General features: G+C 40.6%; 1 protein-coding gene across 15 annotated transcripts in view; it reads left to right on the top strand.

Annotated features, from left to right (window-relative positions):
• ARMCX1 (armadillo repeat containing X-linked 1) overlaps positions 1 to 21,233 on the top strand; it is a 47,235-nt gene extending 26,002 nt beyond the window's left edge. The window contains exons 3-12 of one of the 15 annotated variants that reach the window (XM_074392208.1): positions 3,194 to 3,311; positions 4,482 to 4,523; positions 10,839 to 11,103; positions 13,963 to 14,051; positions 16,682 to 16,814; positions 17,095 to 17,133; positions 17,464 to 17,512; positions 17,646 to 17,693; positions 18,013 to 18,173; positions 19,346 to 21,233. In XM_074392208.1, the coding sequence (XP_074248309.1) occupies positions 19,469 to 20,830 (1,362 nt within the window). In that variant the 5' untranslated portion in view covers positions 3,194 to 3,311; positions 4,482 to 4,523; positions 10,839 to 11,103; ... (5 more) ...; positions 18,013 to 18,173; positions 19,346 to 19,468 and the 3' untranslated portion in view covers positions 20,831 to 21,233. The other 14 variants (XM_074392207.1, XM_074392211.1, XM_074392209.1 and 11 more) reach the window with 14 other exon arrangements.
• The last annotated feature ends 221 nt before the right edge of the window (positions 21,234 to 21,454 follow it).

The following is a 21,454-nucleotide window of genomic DNA, read 5'->3' as shown; positions in this document are numbered from 1 at the left end:
GAAGCAATGCTGTGTGGAATGCCATAATGGTGAATAAAGCATTCTGTACATCCACGGCCAAGAGTTTTGGCAGAAGCATTGCAACTATGGAAGGCAAATCCATATTCAGAGTGTTTGTTCCGATAAGAAAAAAATGATACCCCTTCCATGATGGTTGTGGTCCAACATAATCAACCTGCTACCTGGAAGCTAGTTAATCTCCCTGGAGAATGTTTCCATATGGAGGACTCAGTTTTGGTCTTTAATGCTGGCAGGGTTAATCTCCTTAGACGGGGTGGAAGGGCTGTCTTTACTAGCAAAGAAGACTCAGTTGAATTTAGGGGTTTAAATTCTTTAATGAAGGTCCCCAGCTTCATCAGGATCCACCCCATGTCCTCATTTAAACTTTCAGAATCCAATTCCTTCCTAATCAACGCTCTCGCTTTAACATCAAACACCCTTAGAGTTGGGAATTCAGTTTGCATTGTAATTCAGCCACTTGCAGACATAGAAACTTTGAGGTCATTTATACAGTACTTGTGTCAGGAATTTGAAGCCCTGAGCTCATCCCTTTCTTCTGCAACTTTATCCAGCACAATTAAGAGCAACCAACTAATCCCATCTTACTTGTTAGTTTAATAAAAAATGTTCTCAGGTATAAAATACATGTTTGGTCACTCAGAACCTTGACACTTCCAAGTATGAGATTGAGGAGTATCTAGTGATGATATTTTGTGTATTTCTTTTTGTTTTTGTGTTTTTGAGACAGATTCTCACTCTGTCGCCCAGGATGGAGTGTAGTGGTGCAATCTTGGCTCACTGCAACCTTGGCATTATCAGTACTGCATGCAGCCCTCTCCAGCACAAGCACCATCCTAAAATATTGCCAGCAAGCCTTTGTCTTCTTGCAGTCTGCCCCTCTCTTGCTGATTTGCTCGTTGCTTTCTTGCAGCATATTTTCATAGTTTCTCTAATAAATTTACCTTTCTTTACCTACAGCTGTCTTGATAAATTCTTTTTACTGCTCATGCCACCAGCCTGGATAGTTGCTACCCATGGCAGTAATCTTGTATTTGACTAATTGGTTTTGGTCAAGGCTTCACATAAAAAATTCTTTCTTTTTTTTTTTCCTCATGTGAATAAACCTGAAACAAATTATTTCTTCATTTAATTTTTTTCACTTTTTTTTCTTTTTATTTCAGCTTTTATTTTAGATACGAGGGTACATGTGTAGGATTATTCATTGATCATATTGGGTCCAGCTAGTGAGCACAATACCCAAATGATAGTTTTTCAAACCTTGCCCCCATCCTCCCTCTCCCAACTAGTAAACCACTGTGTCTATTGTTTTCTTGTTTATATACATGCGTGTTCAATGTTTAACTTCCACTCCTAAGTGAGGACATGCAGTATTTGGTTTCCTGTTCTGGTGTTAATTTCTTTGATTATGGTCTCCAGCTCCATCCATGTTGCTACAGAGGACATGATTCCTTTTTTCATGGGGATGCAGTATTCTATGCTGTATATGTACCACATTTTAAAAAATCCAATCCACCACTGATGGGGACCTAGGTTGATTCCATGTCTTTGCAATGGTGACTAGCACACCAATGAAAATATGAGTGCATGTGTCTTTTTGGTGTAATAATCTATATTCCTTTGGATATATACTCTAATGGAATTTCTGCATTGAATGGTAGCTCTGTTTTAAGTTCTTTGAGAAATCTTCAAACTGCTTTCCACAGTAGCTGAACTAAGCTACATTCCCACCAGCAGAATTTAAGTGTTCCCTTTTCTCCACAGCCTCACCAGCATCTGTTGTTTTTGACTTTTTAATAATACCCCTTCGGACTGGAGTGAGATGGTATCTCATTGTGGTTTTGATTTGCATTTCTCTGGTGGTTAGTGATGAGGATTTTTCCGTATTGTTGGTCACCCGTATGTCTGCTTTGGAGAAGTCTCTGATCATATTTTTTTAATGAAGTTTTTAATGTTTTGCTTATAGATTTAAGTTCCTTATAGATTTTGGATATTAAATACATAGTTTGTGAATATTTTGTCCCACTCTGTATGTTGTTTGTTTACTCTGTTGATCACTTCTTTTGCTGTGCCAAATCTCTTTAATTTAATTAGGTCCTACTTGCCAATTTTTGTTTTTGTTGCAATCCCTTTTGGGGAACTAGCCATAAATCCTTTGCCAAGATGTTAAGAAGGATATTTCCTAGGTTTTCTTCTATGATTTTCTTTTCTTTTTCTTTTTCTTTTTGGTTTTTGAGACAGAGTCTCGGTCTTGTTGTCCAGGCTGCAGTGCAATGGCACAATCTTGGCTCACCAAACCTCCATCACCTGGGTTCAATGGATTCTCCTGCTTCAGCCTCCTGAGTAGCTGGGATTACAGGCATGCGCCACCATGCCCAGCTTATTTTGTATTTTTAGTCGAGATGGGGTTTCTCCATATTGGTCAGGCTGGTCTCAAACTCCCAACCTCAGGTGATTCACTCGCTTCAGCCTCCCAAAGTTCTGGGATTACAGGCATGAGCCACCATGCCTGGGCAGTTTTCTTCCATGATTTTTATAATTTGAAGTCTTACATTTGCATCTTTAATCCATCTTAATTTTTCCATATGGTGAAAGGTAAGAGTCTAGTTTCATTCTTCTGCATATGCCCAGCCAACAATCTTAGCACCATTTATTGAATAGGGAGTCCTTTCCCCATTGCTTGTTTTTGTCAGCCTTGGTGAATTTAGTTCACTTTTAACACAAGTTAGAAATTCCATCTTTACTTAAATGAGTGATTCATATTCAAAAGCAACCTAAAAAAAAAGACATTTTGTGCATCAGGCCCCAATTTTTATTATTTTGTTGATAACAATGCCTTCCTTTGTTTTTTGAAGAATGTTTCTTCCAATGAAGATACACTTACAATTTTATGATGTTAGACAATGGGGAAAAAGTCTGTGTTTATTTTACTGAATGCTGAGATTTAAACAATGAGACTTCTGTTCAGTGAGTTGTAGTGTTTATTTTACTGAATGTTGAGATTTAAACAATAAGGCTTCTGTTCAGTGAGTTGTATTCTGACTTAGAAATTTTAATGTATATTTGAAATGAAAATATGTGCTAAATAAACAGTATTGCTGTGGAAATTATCTATTTAGATTTAGAATAACTGTCCCAACTATAATTATTACTTTTCTTTTTCTTTTTGAGATAGAGTTTCATTGTGTCACCTGGGATGAAGTGCAGTGGTGGGATCATGGCTCACTGAAGCCTTGATCTCTTGGGCTCAAGTGATTCTCCTGCTTCAGCCTCCTGAGTAGCTGGGACTACAGGTACATGACACTATGCTGGGCTAATTATTATTATTATTTTTTTGTATCTTTTGTGGAGATGGGGTTTTGCCATGTTGCCCAGGCTGGCCTTGAACTCCTGGGCTCAAGTGATCCGTGCACTTCAGCTTCCCAAAGTGCTGGGACTACAAGTGTGAGCCACCACACTTGGCCTAATTACTACTTTTACTTTTATATTTTGAAATACACTGGGATAGTTGAAGAGTAACAGACCTTTTAAGACAGTATCAAAGATGTGAAACAAAAAACAAACACCTCACTAGAAGTACCAAAGAACCTAATGGATATGACTGAAGGTGGAATTTGTTATTTGGGAGATTCAATCATAGAATTCTTCCTAAACTAAAAAAGATGGAAATCATAAGAGAAAGATTGAGTGACATAGAAATTAAATCCAGTAGATCTAATATCTATGCAAGGTTTGTAGAAAACAAACAAAGAAATAATAGAAATAAATTTCCTGAAACTCTGGGTCCTCTAGATCTAAATGCTCCACCAAATGCTGAGTAAGAAAAATTTGAGAGCACACATAAGAAGAATAGTTAGACACATCCTAGTGAAACTTCTTAGGCACATAAAAAAGATAAAAATCCTACATGCTTCCAGAGGGAGAAAAAGGTAATTTTAAAAGAGAAAATTAAAATGTAATTGGATTTTTTTACCCAAAAAGTTTATGCTACGATATAATGGAGTAAAGTCTCTAAAGTTCTGAAGGAAAAAGATCATGAACCTGGAATTCTGTACACAACCAAGCAATCATTTGTAGTAGTAGTATTCTATAAAGTTTAATGCAATTGTTTGCAAAGAATTCCTAAAATTATGGTAACATACTATCATAAAGAGTAAAAAATAGAGAAATAAAACTGAAGCTCAAGGTAATGTGAACACATGTGGAAGTGGAGTTAGGATATAATTGAAATCATATTAAAGGTCATATCTTACTTGAGATTTTTCTCCTATTGAGTTGTAGAAGTTACTTACGTATGTCGGATATTAACCCTTCTCAGATATATGCATGATGCTATTTTAAACAGAATTATTTTCCTAATTTTATATTTGATAGCTTGCATATAGAATTATAACTGATTTTTGTATATTAATTAATCTTGCATCCTGCAACTTTTTTTAAAAAATTTTTTTATTGCATTTTAGGTTTTGGAGTACATGTGAAGAACATGCAAGATTGTTGCATAGGTACACACATGGCAGCATGATTTACTGCCTTCCTCCCCATCAACTATATCTGACATTTCTCCCCATGCTATCTCTTCCCAACTCCCCACCCCCTGCTGTCCCTCCCCTATTTCCCCCGACAGACCCCAGTGTGTGATGCTCCCTTCCCTGTGTCCATGTGTTCTCATTGTTCAACACCCACCTATGAGTGAGAACATGTGTTGTTTGATTTTCTGTTCTTGTGTCAGTTTGCTGAGAATGATGGTTTCCAGGTTCATCCATGTCCCTACAAAGGACACAAACTCATCGTTTTTGATGGCTGCATAATATTCCATGGTATATATGTGCCACATTTTCCCTGTCCAGTCTATCATCAATGGGCATTTGGGTTGGTTCCAGGTCTTTGCTATTGTAAACAGTGCTGCAATGAACATTCGTGTGCATGTGTCCTTATAGTAGAATGATTTATAATCCTTTGGATATATACCCAGTAATGGGATTGCTGAGCCAAATGGAATTTCTATTTCTAGGTCCTTGAGGAATCACCACACTGTCTTCCACAATGGTTGAACTAATTTACACTCCCACCAACAGTGTAAAAGTGTTCCTATTTCTCTACATCCTCTCCAGCATCTGTTGTCTCCAGATTTTTTAATGATCACCATTCTAACTGGCATGAGATGGTATCTCAATGTAGTTTTGATTTGCATTTCTCTAATGACCAGTGATGATGAGTATTTTTTCATATATTTGTTGGCCTCATGTATGTCTTCTTTTGTAAAGTGTCTGTTCATATCCTTCACCCACTTTTGAATGGGCTTGTTTGTTTTTTTCTTGTAAATCTGTTTTAGCTCTTTGTAGATTCTGGATATCAGCCCTTTGTCAGATGGGTGGACTGCAAAAATTTTTTCCCATTCCGTTGATTGCCAATTCACTCTAATGCCTGTTTCTTTTGCCGTGCAGAAGCTGTGGAGTTTGATTAGGTCCCATTTGTCTATTTTGGCTTCTGTTGCCAATGCTTTTGGTGTTTTGGTCTTGAAGTCCTTGCCTACGCCTATGTCCTGAATGGTTTTGCCTAGGTTTTCTTCTATGGTTTTTACGGTGTTAGGGCAAACTTTCTTTAACACTGTTCATATACAAGATTATGTTATCTGCAAATAGACAGCATTTTATTTTTTCCTTTCCAATCAGGATGCATTGTATTTATTTTTCTTATCCAATTATCCTCCAATAAAATAGTGAATAAAAGTGGTAAGAGTAGACGTCCTTGTCTTGTTCCTGATTTTCACTATTGAATATGTTAGTTGTGGGTTTTTCACAGACACCTTTTATCAAATGGAGGAAGTTTTCTTCCTTTACTACTTATCAAGCATTTTTATTATGAGGAGTGTTGAATTTTGTCAAATGCTTTTTCTGTGTCTACTGAAATGATCATGTGCTATTTGTCCTTTACTTTGATCTGGCATATTACATTGACTGATTTTCAGATGTTAAATTGACTTTACATTTCTGGTGTAAATCCTTCTTGGTAATAATATATAATTATTTTTATGTGTGCAAGTATGGTGTTGAGAATGTTTTCGTCTGTATTTATAAGTTATATTGGTCAGTGATTTTCCTTTTCTGTGATGCCTTCATCTGGTTTTGGTATCTGGGTAATACTGGCCTTATAGGATGAGTTTGGAAGTGTTCTCTTTAGTTTTTTGGAAGAGTTTGTGAAATATTCGTATTAATTTTTCTTTAAACATTTGGTAGCATTTACCAGTGAAGTCGTTTGGTCCTGGGATTTTCTTTGTAAGGTCTTTTTTTTTTTTTTTTTTTTAAACACATTATGGACCGGGCTCATGCCTGTATTGCCAGCACTTTAGGAGGCCAAGGTGGGCGGATCACAAGGTCAGGAGATTGAGATCATCCTGGTCAACATGGTGAAACCCCATCTCTACTAAAAATACAAAAATTGGCTGGGTGTGGTGGCACGCACCTGTAATCCCAGCTACTTGGGAGGCTGAGGCAGGGGAATTGCTTGAACCTGGGTGGTGGAGGTTGCAGTGAGCCGAGATTGTGCCACTGCACTCCAGCTTGGCAACAGAGCAAGACTCCGTCTCAAAAATAAATAAATAAATAAATAAATAAATAAACCATTATTGCTACTTAAATGGCTTTTTTTTTTTTTTTTCCTTTGAGACTGTTTCACTCTTGTTGTTCAGGCTGAATGAAGTACAATGGTGCAGTCTCGGCTCAGCAATCTCCACCTCCCCTATTCAAGTGATCCTCCTGCCTCAGCCTCCTGAGTAGCTGGGATTCCAGGCACCCACAACCACACCTGGCTAATTTTCATATTTTTAGTAGAGATGGGGTTTCACCATGTTGGCCAGGCTAGTCTCAAACTCCTGGCCTCAGGTGATTCGCCCACCTCGGCCTCCCAAAGTGCTGGGATTACAGGCATGAACTACTGTGCCTGGCCTAAATCTCTTTACTTGTAATTGGTCAATTTTAATTTTGTATTTTTTCTTTAGTCACTTTTGGTAATTTTCATTTTTAGGTATTTGTCCAATTTCATCTATGATATTTAATTTGTTGGCATACAATTTTTCATAGTATTCCTTATAATACTTCATTTTGTAAGGCTGATAGTAATTTCCCTATTTCATTCTTTATCCTAGTAATTTGGGATCTCTCTCTTTTTCTTGGTCAATGTAGCCTAAGATCTGTCAATTTTGTTGATCTTTTTAAGCAGACAAACTTTGGTTCTATTGGTTTTCTCTATTGTTTTTCTATTCTGTTTCATTTACCTCCTCTCTAATAATTATTTCTGGTTAATTTAAGTTTATTTTTCTCTTCTTTTCACAGTATCTTTAGGTTAGGTTCTTGATTTGAGACTTTTTGGTGCTTATAGCTACACATTTCCCTGTAAGCACTGTTTCAGCTGCACCTCATAAGTTTTGGTGTGCTGTATCTTTGTTTTCATTCAGCTCAAAATATTTTCTAACTTATTTTGTTTGACTCATTGGTGATATAGGCGTATGTTTAATTTGCACATGTGTGAATTTACCCCTTTTTAATTGTGTTTAGTTTGCACATATGTGTGAATTTGCCCCTATTTTTTTTGTTGTTGATTCTTAATTTCATTATAGTTGAAGAACATTCTTCATATGATTTCAATCCTTTTAAATTTATCAAGACTCGGGCTGGGCGCGGTGGCTCAAGCCTGTAATCCCAGCACTTTGGGAGGCCAGGGCGGGTGGATCACGAGGTCAAGAGATTGAGACCATCCTGGTCAACATGGTGAAACCCCGTCTCTACTAAAAATACAAAAAATTAGCTGGGCATGGTGGCGTGTGCCTGTAATCCAAGCTACTCAGGAGGCTGAGGCAGGAGAATTGCCTGAGCCCAGGAGGCGGAGGTTGCGGTGAGCTAGGATTGCGCCATTGCACTCCAGCCTGGGTAACAAGAGTGAAACTGTGCCTCAAAAAAAAAAAAAAATTATCAAGACTCTTAAAAATCCAATATTTGCTATATCCTGAGGAATGTTCTATGTGCCCTTGAAAAGAATATGTATTTTTCTGTTGCTTAGCGAAGTGTTCTATAGATGTCTACTACTTCTTGTTGATTTAAAGTGATGTTGAAGTCTTATATTTCCTTGTTGATCTTTTATCTAGTTGTTCTAGCTATTGTTAGAAGTGGGGTATTGAAGCCTTCAATTATTATTCTTGAATTGTCTATTTATTTTTCCAATTCTATCTACTTTTGCTTTATGTATTTTGGGGATTTGTTATGAGGTACATATATGTTTCTAATTGTTATATCTTTTTGACATTTTCATCATTTTATATTATCCATCTTTGTCTCTAATAAAAATACTTGTCTTAATGTAAAATTTTTCTGGTATTAGTAAAGCCCTCCAGGTCCCTTTTGGTAACTGTTTGCATGCATAATATATTTTTTTCTATCCTACTTTCAACTTGTTTGTGTCTTTGAATCTGAAGTATATCTCTTACAGACAGCATATGGTTGGATCATGTGCTTTAAATTAATTCTGTCACTCTCTGCCTTTACTTTGAAGTGTTTAATACACTTATATTAATGTAATTACTTATAGTTTGGGATTCACATATGCCATTTTGCTATTTGTTCTCTATATGTCCCATATCTTTTTTGTCCCTCTATTCTACTACTGCTTCTTTTGTGTTAAATAGGAGTTTCCTAGTATACCATTTTCATTTCTTTGCCATTCCATTTACTCTATTTTGCAATTTATTTTCTTAGAGGTTGCCCTTGGAGTTGCAATTAATATCTTAACATAAAAATCAAGTTCAGATCAATATCAGCTTAATTTCAAATATTTGCTCTTAATAGCTTCATAACCTTCTCACTCCTTTGCATTGCTATTGTCATAGAGATTACATTTTTGTACATTGTATGAACATCAACACAGATTTATACATATTGCTTATAAAGTCTTTTAAGTTAGGAGAAAAGACAGAAATATAACAAAATTCATTTTTTTTTTTTGAGATGGAGTTTCGCTCTTGTTACCCAGGCTGGAGTGCAATGGCGCAATCCTAGCTCACCACAACCTCCGCCTCCCGGGTTCAGGCAATTCTCCTGCCTCAGCCTCCTGAGTAGCTGGGATTACAGGCACGTGCCACCATGCCCAGCTAATTTTCTGTATTTTTAGTAGAGACGAGGTTTCACCGTGTTGACCAGGATGGTCTCGATCTCTTGACCTCGCGATCCACCCGCCTCGGCCTCCCAAAGTGCTGGGATTACAGGCTTGAGCCACTGCACCCGGCCTAACAAAATTCATTTTTATTGTCTTTTATATTTACCTATGTGATTGTTGTTGCATGTATTGGCAGAACAACCAGGGAAGGAGACCATCAATAACAACCCTGCTGGGATCACATGCAATCTGGGGAGTTAGAAATGCTCTGTGCATATATTAAGCTACATTCACTTAGGAGAAATCAGAGAATGATGGAGCAGGCTTGAAAGAATTCCTCAAGCCACACACAGACCTATAAACATAGGGCAAAAGCACCAGTGGCACAGGGGCTTAAACACAACTTCTGAGCAAACACTGATTGAACCATAGGCTACTGTGACCCAGGGGCAAATCCTAGAAATCCAGAATAAACAATAAAATCAGTATCATCCCTGGAAATGTAGAAGAATGTGTGTCTGCCCTAGGCTATGTCCTTGAAGGAGCAATCAGAGAAGCATCCTCCAAGCTACTAATGGCTGAATGAGGTGGTGGACCGGGGACTAGGAAATATGTAAATTCACTGAACTGTGAGAGCCATCTCCAAGCCACTCACATATCCAATGGTAAAGAATAACAAATCTAATTGACTAAAGGGGGCTTAAGCACAACCTTTAACCAATAAATAACTTATGTCAACCTAGGGTCAAAACCTAAGTAGCCAGGCTAAAAGATAAAAATAAGGGAAAAATATCTGAGCAGAGGCACCAGAGTTGCACATGCTGGGGAAAATAAATGGACTTCACAGAATTAGTTCAGCCAAGCCATCAAACAAACACATGACCAAGCAAAGAACAACAACCTCCAGGGTGCGGGGGGTGGTTCAGTATTCAGAGTTGCTATAATATATTATCCAACATGTCCAGCTTTCAACAAAACATTACAACACATGCAACAACTACATAGGTAAATATAAGACAATATAAATGAATTTTGTAATAACTCTGTTTTTCTCCTAGTTATTTGACTTTATAAAGCAACATGTATAAATTTGTATTGATGTTCATACTATGTATAAATATGTGGTTAAGAGGAGGCTGGTAGCCTCCTCTTAATTATTGTCTACCAAGATCTTCACTGTTTACAACAATGCCTGTAGGCATAGCTTTTTTTTTTTTTTTTTTTTTTTCCACCTTTTCCAAGTTAAGTCAGTATCCTCAAGCAGAGCTACAGCGTCCTTTATCCTTATATCTTCCCTTTCCTGCTGGGAAGAATCCCTGAACCACTGCACCAGAGCTGGAGCCAGGGACCTGCTTTTAACTGAGTGATGCTCCTGCTCTGTGAGACAGTGCTAGGAAGGGGTGGCAGCTGCTGGTCCTCTTTGATTCCCCATTTTGGAATAGAAAATATATTTGTGGAAAAAAGTTTCCAGATTTGTTGGCATAGATAAATTTATAAATTCAAGAAGTTTTATGAATTCCAAACAGGATAATCTCAAAGAAAATCACCTCTATGCACATCTTATCAAACTGCTGAAAATGAAAAGTAAAGAAAATTTTGAAGTAGTTAGAGGAAAATAACTCAATACTTCTAGGGGAACAATAATTTGAATGACTGTGGTTTTCTCATCACAGTGAAGGCCAGAAAACAGTGGAACATCTTTAAAGCGTTGAAGGAAAAGAAACACCAGGCCATAAATCTACATCCAGCAAAAATATTCTTCAAAAATGCAGACAATATGAAAATATTATGAGATAAAGGATAGCCAAGATAATATGTTGCCAGTAGACATGCTGTACAAGAAATATTAAAGGAAGCTCTTCAGACTAAAGGAAAATGATGCCAGAGGGAAGCCTGAACCTCAGGAATGGAGAAGCAATAGAAATTATAAATATCTGGGTAAATAAAAAAGACTTCTTTCCTCTCTTTTTCTTTAAAAATAACTGTTATGCTAGTTTCCCATTGCTGTAACAAATTATATAAAAAATTACCACACACCGGGCGTGGTGGCTCAAGCCTGTAATCCCAGCACTTTGGGAGGTGAGGTGGGTGGATCACAAGGTCAAGAGATCGAGACCATCTTGGTCAATATGGTGAAACCCCGTCTCTACTAAAAATACAAAAAATTAGCTGGGCATGGTGGTGCCTGCCTATAATCCCAGCTACTCAGGAGGCTGAGGCAGGACAATTGCCTGAGCCCAGGAGGCGGAGGTTGCGGTGAGCCGAGATCGCGCCATTGCACTCCAGCCTGGGTAACAAGGGCGAAACTCCGTCTCAAAAAAAAAAAAAAAAAAATTACCACATACGCGATTGCTTAAAACAAGACAAATTTATTATAACACATTTCCGGAGGTCAGAAGTCTAAAACGGATTGAAAGGGCTGTTTTACCACCGAATGCTCTAGTGGAGAATCTATTTCCTAGCATTTTCCAGCTTCTAGAGGCTGCCTGCATTCCATTATCTCATTGCTTAATGCTTTTGTCACATCTTTTTCTGACTCATCTGCCTCCTTCCTTCCTTTAAAAGGATCCTTCCTTCCTTTACAAGGGTGGATATTGGGTCCACCCAGATAGTACTGGATAATCTTTCGATCTCAATATTCTTAACATAATCACATCTGCAAACTCCCCTTTGCTATATGAGGTAACATGTTCACAGGTTCCAATATGTAGACATCTTTGAGGAGCCACTATTTTTCCCACCATAACCATCGACAAGAATTCAATAATTCTTATCTAACTTAAAGTGTTCTAGAGCATAGGAAAATGTAGAAATTTACCCAATTCGTTCTCTAAGGCTAACATAATGGTTATGTCCAAACAAAGAATAGAAGTAAAAAAGTAAACATGAGAGGTCAGTCTAACTTAGAAATATAGATGTAAATATCCAAAATAAAATATTAGTAAATTCAAGCTGGTACTGTGGCAAAAGAATAGTGCAAATAGTCGTATTTTTATGTCTATGTTATCTTTGCTAGATTTTAGCATCAATATTATAGAGGCTATGCCTAAATTCAACAATGTGGGCTTCTACTCACCAAGGCTGATCTTGTACTAAAACTAAGTGCCCAACCTAACAACAGAGATGATGAGCCTCTATAAGACACCATTTCTTAGGTGGTAGGATTATTACATGGGGCACCTTTTATTATGATGAAAACAGAAACTTTTCCTCATGGAAATGAATATGTATTTTAGACACACATTTACCTTCTTTGCTGACAGTGGTTCTGTCAGCACCATCTCCCTGGACTTCCTGAATGCCTTAATCATCATAAGTTGTCTCTGATGATAAGTGAAGTACAGATCCAAAGATTCACTAGTCTTTACTACTTACTTTACCATGCAGAAGCAGCTTGCCTTATGAAAAAATAAATAACTTACTGGAAGCTTAGTTATGGGGTCAGCTGTTCCTGGGAGCGCTGGACTACAAAATTGCAATAGATGCTTTAACAGAACCACCCATATATTGCGCTTTATTTTTCCCCATAGTGAGGTTACACAGGACTGGGAATAAAGAAGTCATGGAAGGAGTGGCCCTTTTCATGATTACATTGGTTAACCTACTGAATAAATATATATATATATATATATATATTTTTTTTTTCTGTCTCCACAACCTTGGACTCTTAGGCACAGCAGGGATGAATGCTTTCACCAGGGAATAAAGCCATAGTTCCATTACATTAAAAGCTAAGACTACATTCTTGTCATTTTTGTCCTCTCGTGCCACTGAACTGCTATACTGGCTGGAGTGATTGAGCCCAATTTTATGGGGAAATAATGTTGCTGCTATACAAACAGGGAGAACAATGCTCAGAGCCCAGGGATACTCACTGGAGCACCTCATAGTACTGCTTTGCCTAATAGTCCTGGTCAGTGGGAAAGTGCAGAAATGCAATAAACACAGGATTGAAGATTAGGGTCACTATATCAGGGAAATGATTTTAACCAGGTTACTGTAAGGGGAATAGGAAATGGGTGGTAGAAGAATGAAGTTGATTATTGACTTTGGCCTCATGATCAGCTTCAGAGGGAAACTGTAACAGCTATGCACATCTTTGTTAATTTATTTTTCTCTTCCTTTCCTCTGATTATATGAAAAATACTTGAGATAATTGCTATAAATCAGGTTTCAGGTGGGGGAATGTGATTAAATGAGCATTATCTCATAACACTACACTGGCTGATGGGATTTTTTTGTCCCTGCCTCCCTATTGGGAGAAGAGAATAATAAGAATAGATGCCGAATGTGAAAGGAGAGGACCATGGTGGTTAGTCTTTATTTTCCCACACATCCTGATTCATTTTCTGTCCTTCTCTGTCTTGTTCTGTGCCCTGGGAGGATGGTCACTAGAAACTGCATCCCCTAGACTGCATTTGTAGTTGAATTCTGCTTGGGTTTGGTCAATGGAATGCACTGGCACAGCTTTGGAGGACAGAAGAGAGAAGCCAATGTATTTTTGCACTGCTCCCACTCTGATTTGGGCTGTGTTTTATTGTCGGTGACTGCATCCCTTCAAGATTTTAGCTTCTGCCAGAAGCCCCTCCTCCATGACTCTAGCTCTTACTAGGCTCCAGGAAAACTATTTCTTCGTCTTGTCCTTTTAGGCCTAGGGCAACAGCTTCCTGCTATTGCTAGCCTCTGAATGCCATAAAATTGCTTGTTGGGTCTCATAATCTTGTATATACTTCTGTAAGTAGTCCCTACATTCAAGTCCCTTGAAGCATCTGATTTTGATTTTTTTTTCCTGGCTAGGACTCTGACTGAGATGCTGGTGTGAGGCCTAGGACTATTGCAGCTATTTTGATACCATTAGAATGCACAATCAAGGATAAAGTCTATAGGTAAGGAAAGGTACAGCAGAGAAAATTATAGAAAAACGAAGCAAAATCTTAATCAAATTGTACTTAAAGTCAGATGATTTCTGGATGCAAGTTACTGAAGTAAGAACAGGTGGATACTTTCTTTTTTAAATTATATATATATATATATATATATATATATATATATATACACATTTTATTGCACTTTAGGTTCTGGAGTACATGTAGAGAACATGTAGGATTGTTGCATAGGTACATACATGGCAATGTGGTTTGCTGCCTCTGTCCCTCCTGTCATCTATATCTGACATTTCTCCTCATGTTATCCCTCCCCAACCTCCCTATCCCCCACTGTCCCTCCCCTATTCACCCTCAACAGACCCCAGTGTGTGATGCTCCTCTCCATTTTTAAAGATATAAATTATCAAATTAAAGTGCAGATTTATTGCAAGTACTGCAGTAAATGTCAATTGTTTTGCATATTGTTGAACTTGGAACCTGACACATCCTCATACATGTACTGCATATTTGCAAGAAGAAAGGTGGATATCACTGAAAGTGCTTGGTGGTAGAATAGGCATTGCAGGGCAATTTAGATTTCTACTTTACAGATTTCTTCACTTAAAAAAAGAAGTATATAACTAGATACAGAGAAGAGGGGAGAGAAATAGGCCTTCTTTTCTTTCTTTCTTTTTTATTTTTGAGACGGAGTTTTGCTCTGTTGCCCAGGCTGAAGGGCAATGGCTCAATCTCAACTCACTGCAATCTCTGCCTCCCGGGTTCAGGCAGTTCTCCAGCCTCAGCCTCCCAAGTAGCTGGGACTACAGGTGTGCACCACCATGCCTGGCTAATTTTTGTATTTTTGTTGGCCAGGCTGGTCTCTAACTCCTGACCTCAAGTAATCTGCCCCTCTCAGCTTCCCATAGTGCTGGGGAAGAGTAGACTTTCTATTAAGGGGATATATAGCTTTTTTTTCAGGAAAGCATTAATAGTTCTTAGTTATTTTTAGAAAGTCATACATGCCTGTGGGAATCTGATGAAAGCTATGGCTTCTTTCTCCATGAAAATTAATATACGGATGCACACAATTGCAGGTGGTCCATAAAGTTGACAGGATGAGAGTGCCTACTCTGGGTTAATTTGTGGGGATTGTTCCTTGTTCCTTGGGATTGTTCCTGTTGGCTGAGTGGGCACCAACGTGGATATGGACTGGCAGGCGGTAACTCTGCAACAAGATTAGGTTGTCTCCTTAAGGAAGCTGGAGGCAAGAGGCCCAGCTGGCTGCACCTGTCAAGTCAGGTGGTGGCAGCATACAGTATTAGGAGCAACATTCACTCAGGCACCATGAATAAGGGCAGAGGGGTAGGCAGGAACAGTAAGCCCTTTGATGCATTGCTGAGTTTCTTCTGTGGGAATTTGGGGAAGGAAAGGAAGGAGCCAAAGGTATTTACTGTGATTGGTCACCTCAGTAAACCTGGCGTTTACTACCTTGGTCACCCATCCATATATATTTTTGGAGTGAACAACAGACTGGTGCCTGAATACAGGGGATGACAGGCTATGGAATGGGGGAGGGTGAGAGGGCAGCACTTTCTTCTGCTCTTGACACACAGGGAGGATTAGAACATCTCTGCATCTTTCACACCCTAAGGTGTCTTAGCCTTGGTAGAGTGAAATTCAATTCAGAGACAGGTGATCAGAGTAGCCATCAAATCACAAGAGGTCCATATAACAGTCTGCCAAGACTTTGGGATGTTAAATACGTTTTTCTTTAAATTAAGTAAGACAGGATTGTGTTGCTTTTATCTTATCAAATAGCAAGTTGATTCAAAAGTAGAAAAAGTAATAAATCATTTGTATAAAATGGCCAAGATTACACAACTAGTTGTCTCTTTGTGGATTAATTCATAGATCATGTAAAAAAAAAAAAAAAAAAAAAAACCCGGCTGGGCGAAGTGGCTCTTGCCTGTAATCCCAGCACTTTGGGAGGCCGAGGTGGGCAGATCACCAGGTCGGAGTTGGAGACCAGCCTGGCCAATATAGTGAAAATCTGTCTCTACAAAAAATACAAAAAATTAGCCGGGCATGGTGGTGGGTGTGTATAATCCCAGCTACTCAGGAGGCTGAGGTAGAATTGCTTGAACCCAGGAGATGGAGGCTGCAACAAGGTGAGATCCCGCCACTGCACAGCAGCCTGGGTGACAGCCCGAGACTCCGTCTTAAAAAAAAAAAAAAGTCAATTTTTTTTTTTTTTTTAAAAAAAGAGATAGAGTCTTGCTCTGTGTCACCCAGGCTAGAGTGCAGTGGTGAGATCATAGCTCACTGCAGCCTTAAACTCCTGGGCTTCAGCAATCCACCCACCTCAGCCCACTTTTGAATGTTAAAATGAGTTATTTTGTTTTAAAAGCTACTATTTTGCTGTAACCAGTAGAAATATTTTCCTTTTGTTACAAATAAAATAATGAAATTAATAAGGCCTTTTGGATTTTCCATCCTGTTTAAATTCTCAACTCAAAGGAAAATACCATCATTTTGTTTTCTCAATATAGAAGTAATACATTACTGAGTTAAAAACAAATGAGCAGAAAAGTTTGAACAAGACACTTGCACGACATATCTCCTTTTCTAACATCTTGCTCCACATTTTATAGGGTTGCAGAGGAAATATTGGACATTCATGCTTGTGGTGAGAGAAGGTGAAGGGAAAGACAGTTGGACTGGGACTAGAGAAGATAAAACATTATTCCTCAAAGTGGAAGAGAAGGCCAAGGGACAAAGGAGCAGGTACACCCTCTCCCTATAAACCAAAGAAAGGGAAATTGCAACCACAACGAGAAGGTACTTCCTGTCTCCGGGGCTGGCAAAGAGGAAAATTAGTGGCAGGACCTGATGTGTCAGGGAAGGAAGGGGAGAAGTGGGTCCTGCGGCACTGCTGATGGGAGTGGTAATTGGGGTCCTGATCTCACGGGTGACGTGGCCCTCACGTGAGCTGGAGCCGACGAGTGCAGACGTCCTTCTAATCCTAGTCTTCATTTGGTCCGGTTGCCTTCTCTCTATCTCACAGAGGGCGAGACGATCCTTGGCCTGGGGGAAGGAGGAGGAGGTAAGTGCCTGGATCCCAGCAGGTTTGTGTGTGGATGGGCGTTGCCAGGGAATCGCTGCGGTGCGGGCAGTGACGGGTGGAGGCTGACGCGGGAGCATAGTTCGTTTCGGCAAACCCTTGCAATATCCCTGGCCCTAGAACAAAAATGGTGGACTTTGGGGCCGGATTGCAGGGGCGACCCCAGACTCGCGCGTGGTGGGACCTTTGACATCCAGAGCCTTGAATCAGGGACGGCAGATAGTCGGATTCATTTCCTGTGCGCTGGTCCATCTGCCAGTCCAGAGTCTTGGGGCTGTGAGTCTGACAGTCATTCCCCTTTTCTTTCAGTAGGGCACTGTGCCATTTGGGAACAAAGGAATAGTCCGCTTGGACTCTGCAGGTCAGTGTAAACCTGGGGCTGCCCCGTGGCCCCCAGACGGACGGGGATGGCTGAGGTCCTTACCTTAACTCGGGCCCCTTACCCACTCTCAAGCAATCTTCCTGCCTTTTTGTTTGTTTGTTTGTTTTGGCAGGAAAAGAGTATGTAACAGTGCCTACAGGAAAAGTGCTTGTCATTGCGGGTAGGGTGCTTTGGGGAAAGGGATAGAAAAGATCTGGTTGGTTTTGTTTTGCTCCTCGGATTTTCCGAATCCCCCCCGCCCCGCCCTGCTTCCACTGGTTTGAAAGGGGCGTGGTTTGAAAGGGGTGTGTTTTTTTGCTGGGAAAATGGCTGACCACGGGGGCTGCGGGGGGAGTTAGGGGCCGGGGGCCGGGGGCCGGGCCCGGGGGTGGGGCTCGGGGGTGTGGGGACGCTACGTAGCTAGGGGGTTGGTGTCAGCCGAGTCCAGCGAAGTGAGGGTAGGGTGAGTGAGAGACAAAAAGGTAAAATCTATTTGACAGCCAGGACCCTTAATGAGGAAAAGCGGGTATTGGGACTCTCCGAAGTGCTTTTCCGTCTGCTGAGCCATCAGTCTCTGCCTTCTTGCCTGTGTCTGCAGAGCTTGAGCCCGGAAGCCAGTCCAACCCTTGGAAGAAACGCAAAGTTGTCCAGAACCAAGTAGGTACGAAAGAGGATGATGGCATTATTTGTGGGTGGAGCATGGTGGCCACTGCAACTCGAGCGGGCCACTGGACCCCCTCCACATTTCCCTCCTTCCCTCTTATCTACACCATTTCGGAGCTTGCAAAAGAAACTACTCTGCAACTACAAGACAGGGAAGAAAATAGTTGGGAAGGGGTGGGCGTCAAGAGAGTCTTGGGGTGGGGAGCACGTGACTCCAAATTACTGTTTGGGTTACAGTGTCCTTGGTGTTGGTCCGTCCACCAAGCTCTCACTTGTGAAGTTTGCTAGTCTCGAAGGTTTAGTGGAAGCGGAAACTGAGATGAGGGAGGAAAGAACGTGCTCCCGAGCAAAGTAGTTGGTATAATGACGCAGGGGTGCGGGTGGGGTGGCGGTGGGGGGTGGGGGCGTCCTGGTACCTTTGAGTTGGAGGAGTCGGTGGAGGCAAGGGCAGAGTTCGAAACCTTTACGCATTTCACGCCAGTCCGGCTTTTAGCTATTCTCACTTCATCATTATTCATTTTGTTACAAAGAATTGGGTTTGGCGACATCTTCGGAGGATGCCAATGATGGGGGTGGCGGTGGAGGTTGAGTGGAGGGTTAGAGGAATCATCGAAGGAGGAAGAGGGAGGAAGAGAATGAATTCCAAAGCCGCAGCTGTGTGAGAAGAGGAGGGTAACCGAAGGCGCGAAACATTGGGCAAGGCAGATAAAAGGGCTAGGAATTCAGAAGAGGGATGTGTGTCTCAGGTGAGAGCTGTTGTCCCCGATTTCTTAGCACTCCTCTTCCCGCCCCTTTGTCTGCAAGTTTGCAAGAAGCAGTGCGTTTGGAAGCAAGACAGAGAAGGAAAAAAGTGCTTGGACCTCTGTGGGTGCACGTGAGGGCGCCACTGTCCCCAGGACATCTGGAAGGGCAGGGGCGGTAGGGAACTTTGATGTTCTGGGGTGGGGTGGTGGAACGTGACGTTGGAGAGTCTGGAAGTGGGGAAATTTTCCAAACTTGGCTTCCGGATGGAAGAAAGGAATCAGTGATCTGCACATTAAGCCCCAAGTCTCTACCAATATCTCTGCATTTTTGTACATTTGTTTGTTTTGTCGTTGTTGCAGTCTGTTGGCTTGCAAAGATACAAAAGGCGGAGGAACCTGAAACCTGAAATGCATCCTTTATTCCTAGGTCCAAGCTGCCTCAGAGCCAGCCGGATAGTAGCTGCAGACTCCGCCCGCAGCATTGCGCGCTTCTCTGGGCCAGAGCAAGCCCGTTTTGTGCTCTGGTTAAGAGATTTGTCCCTGCCATACCATGGGCCGCACTCGAGAAGCTGGCTGCGTGGCCGCTGGTGTGGTTATCGGGGCTGGTGCCTGCTACTGTGTATACAAACTGACTTGGGGAAGAGATGAGAACGAGAAAATCTTGGATGAAGACGAGGAGTCCACGGACACTTCAGAGACTGGGGTTGAGACTGTGAAAGGAGCTAAAGCTAACGTTGGGGCAGGGTCTGGGGTCAAACTTCACGGTGACTCTAAGGTCAAGCCTGAGGTGAGTTTGGGCCTCGAGAATTGTCCAGGTGTAAAAGAGAAGGTCCACTCAGGATCCCACAACGGAGGTGGCCTAGAGGCCAAAGCCAAGGCCCTTTTCAACATGCTGAAGGAACAGGCAAGTGCAAAGGCAGGCAAAGGGGTCAGGGTGGGTATCATCTCTGGGAACAGGACCCTTGCACCGAGTTTACCATGCCCAGGAGGCAGGGGTGGAGGCTGCCATCCCACCAGGAGTGGATCTAGGGCTGGAGGCAGGGCAAGTGGAAAATCCAAGGGAAAGGCCCGAAGTAAGAGCACCAGGGCTCCAGCTACAACATGGCCTGTCCGCAGGGGCAAGTTCAACTTTCCTTATAAAATTGATGATATTCTGAGTGCTCCCGACCTTCAAAAGGTCCTCAACATACTGGAGCGAACAAATGATCCTTTTATTCAAGAAGTAGCCTTGGTCACTCTGGGTAACAATGCAGCGTATTCATTTAACCAGAATGCCATACGTGAATTGGGTGGTGTCCCAATTATTGCAAAACTGATAAAAACGAAAGACCCCATAATTAGAGAAAAGACTTACAATGCCCTTAATAACTTGAGTGTGAACGCTGAAAATCAGGGCAAGATTAAGACGTACATCAGTCAAGTGTGTGATGACACCATGGTCTGTCGCTTGGACTCAGCTGTGCAGATGGCTGGGCTAAGACTGTTAACCAACATGACTGTGACTAATCATTACCAACATTTGCTTTCCTATTCTTTTCCAGACTTTTTTGCTTTGTTATTCCTGGGAAATCACTTCACTAAGATACAGATTATGAAACTAATTATAAACTTTACGGAAAATCCAGCCATGACAAGAGAGCTGGTCAGTTGTAAAGTACCATCAGAATTGATTTCCCTCTTTAATAAAGAATGGGATAGAGAGATTCTTCTTAATATCCTTACTCTATTTGAGAATATAAATGACAACATCAAAAGTGAAGGGCTTGCATCATCCAGGAAAGAATTCAGCAGAAGTTCACTTTTTTTCTTATTTAAAGAGTCTGGAGTTTGTGTTAAGAAAATCAAAGCATTAGCAAATCACAATGATCTGGTGGTGAAAGTAAAAGTCCTGAAAGTATTAACCAAACTCTAATTTGGAGTGTGTCCCAAACAGTATTGAGGTATTTGCACTTGGGACGATATGTTTTGTAAATTCTTTGTTTTTCACTGTGCTTATATGGTAAAGAGATCTTTACAGCTGCTATTTTGGAATAATGAATATCATTTATCATCAATAGTGACTGATGTTGGTTGTGATGGTTGGGTTTAGGCTGGGCCATTTTAAAGATGCCAAATGGAATATTAGTACTTGTACACAGAAAGAATTTATTGATTTGATCTTGTTACCTAGATTATTTTTAATCTTTCCGCTACCTAAACTGACAGTGAATTAATTATACATCATGAATAAGCTATACTTTTATATTAGTTTATATTTTTGAATCTAAGACTTCTGTTTCATCAATAAAGTTGTGTTTCAAGCAGCAGAGAAAAAACATTGTCCCTGTCCTTGAATTTATGATCTGTTTGGAAAGGTAAGATATATGCAAACTAAAACAAAGAGATATTAACAAAACCGGGAAACAATCAGTGTTTAGAGGCAGCAGAAACAGCTGCAGGCAACAATGCTCCAGGAAAGTTTTACAGAGGAGGAGAACTCTTAAGTAAGGTGGGTTTGAAAATAGGATACAAAGTGTCAGAAGGGCACTCAAGATGG

This window comes from Saimiri boliviensis, chromosome X (assembly GCF_048565385.1).
Source record: "Saimiri boliviensis isolate mSaiBol1 chromosome X, mSaiBol1.pri, whole genome shotgun sequence".
In the NCBI taxonomy this organism is placed as follows: Eukaryota; Metazoa; Chordata; class Mammalia; order Primates; family Cebidae; genus Saimiri; species Saimiri boliviensis.
The sequence above is the reverse complement of the archived record's forward strand: the minus strand, read 5'-3'. Positions and strand labels throughout refer to the sequence as shown.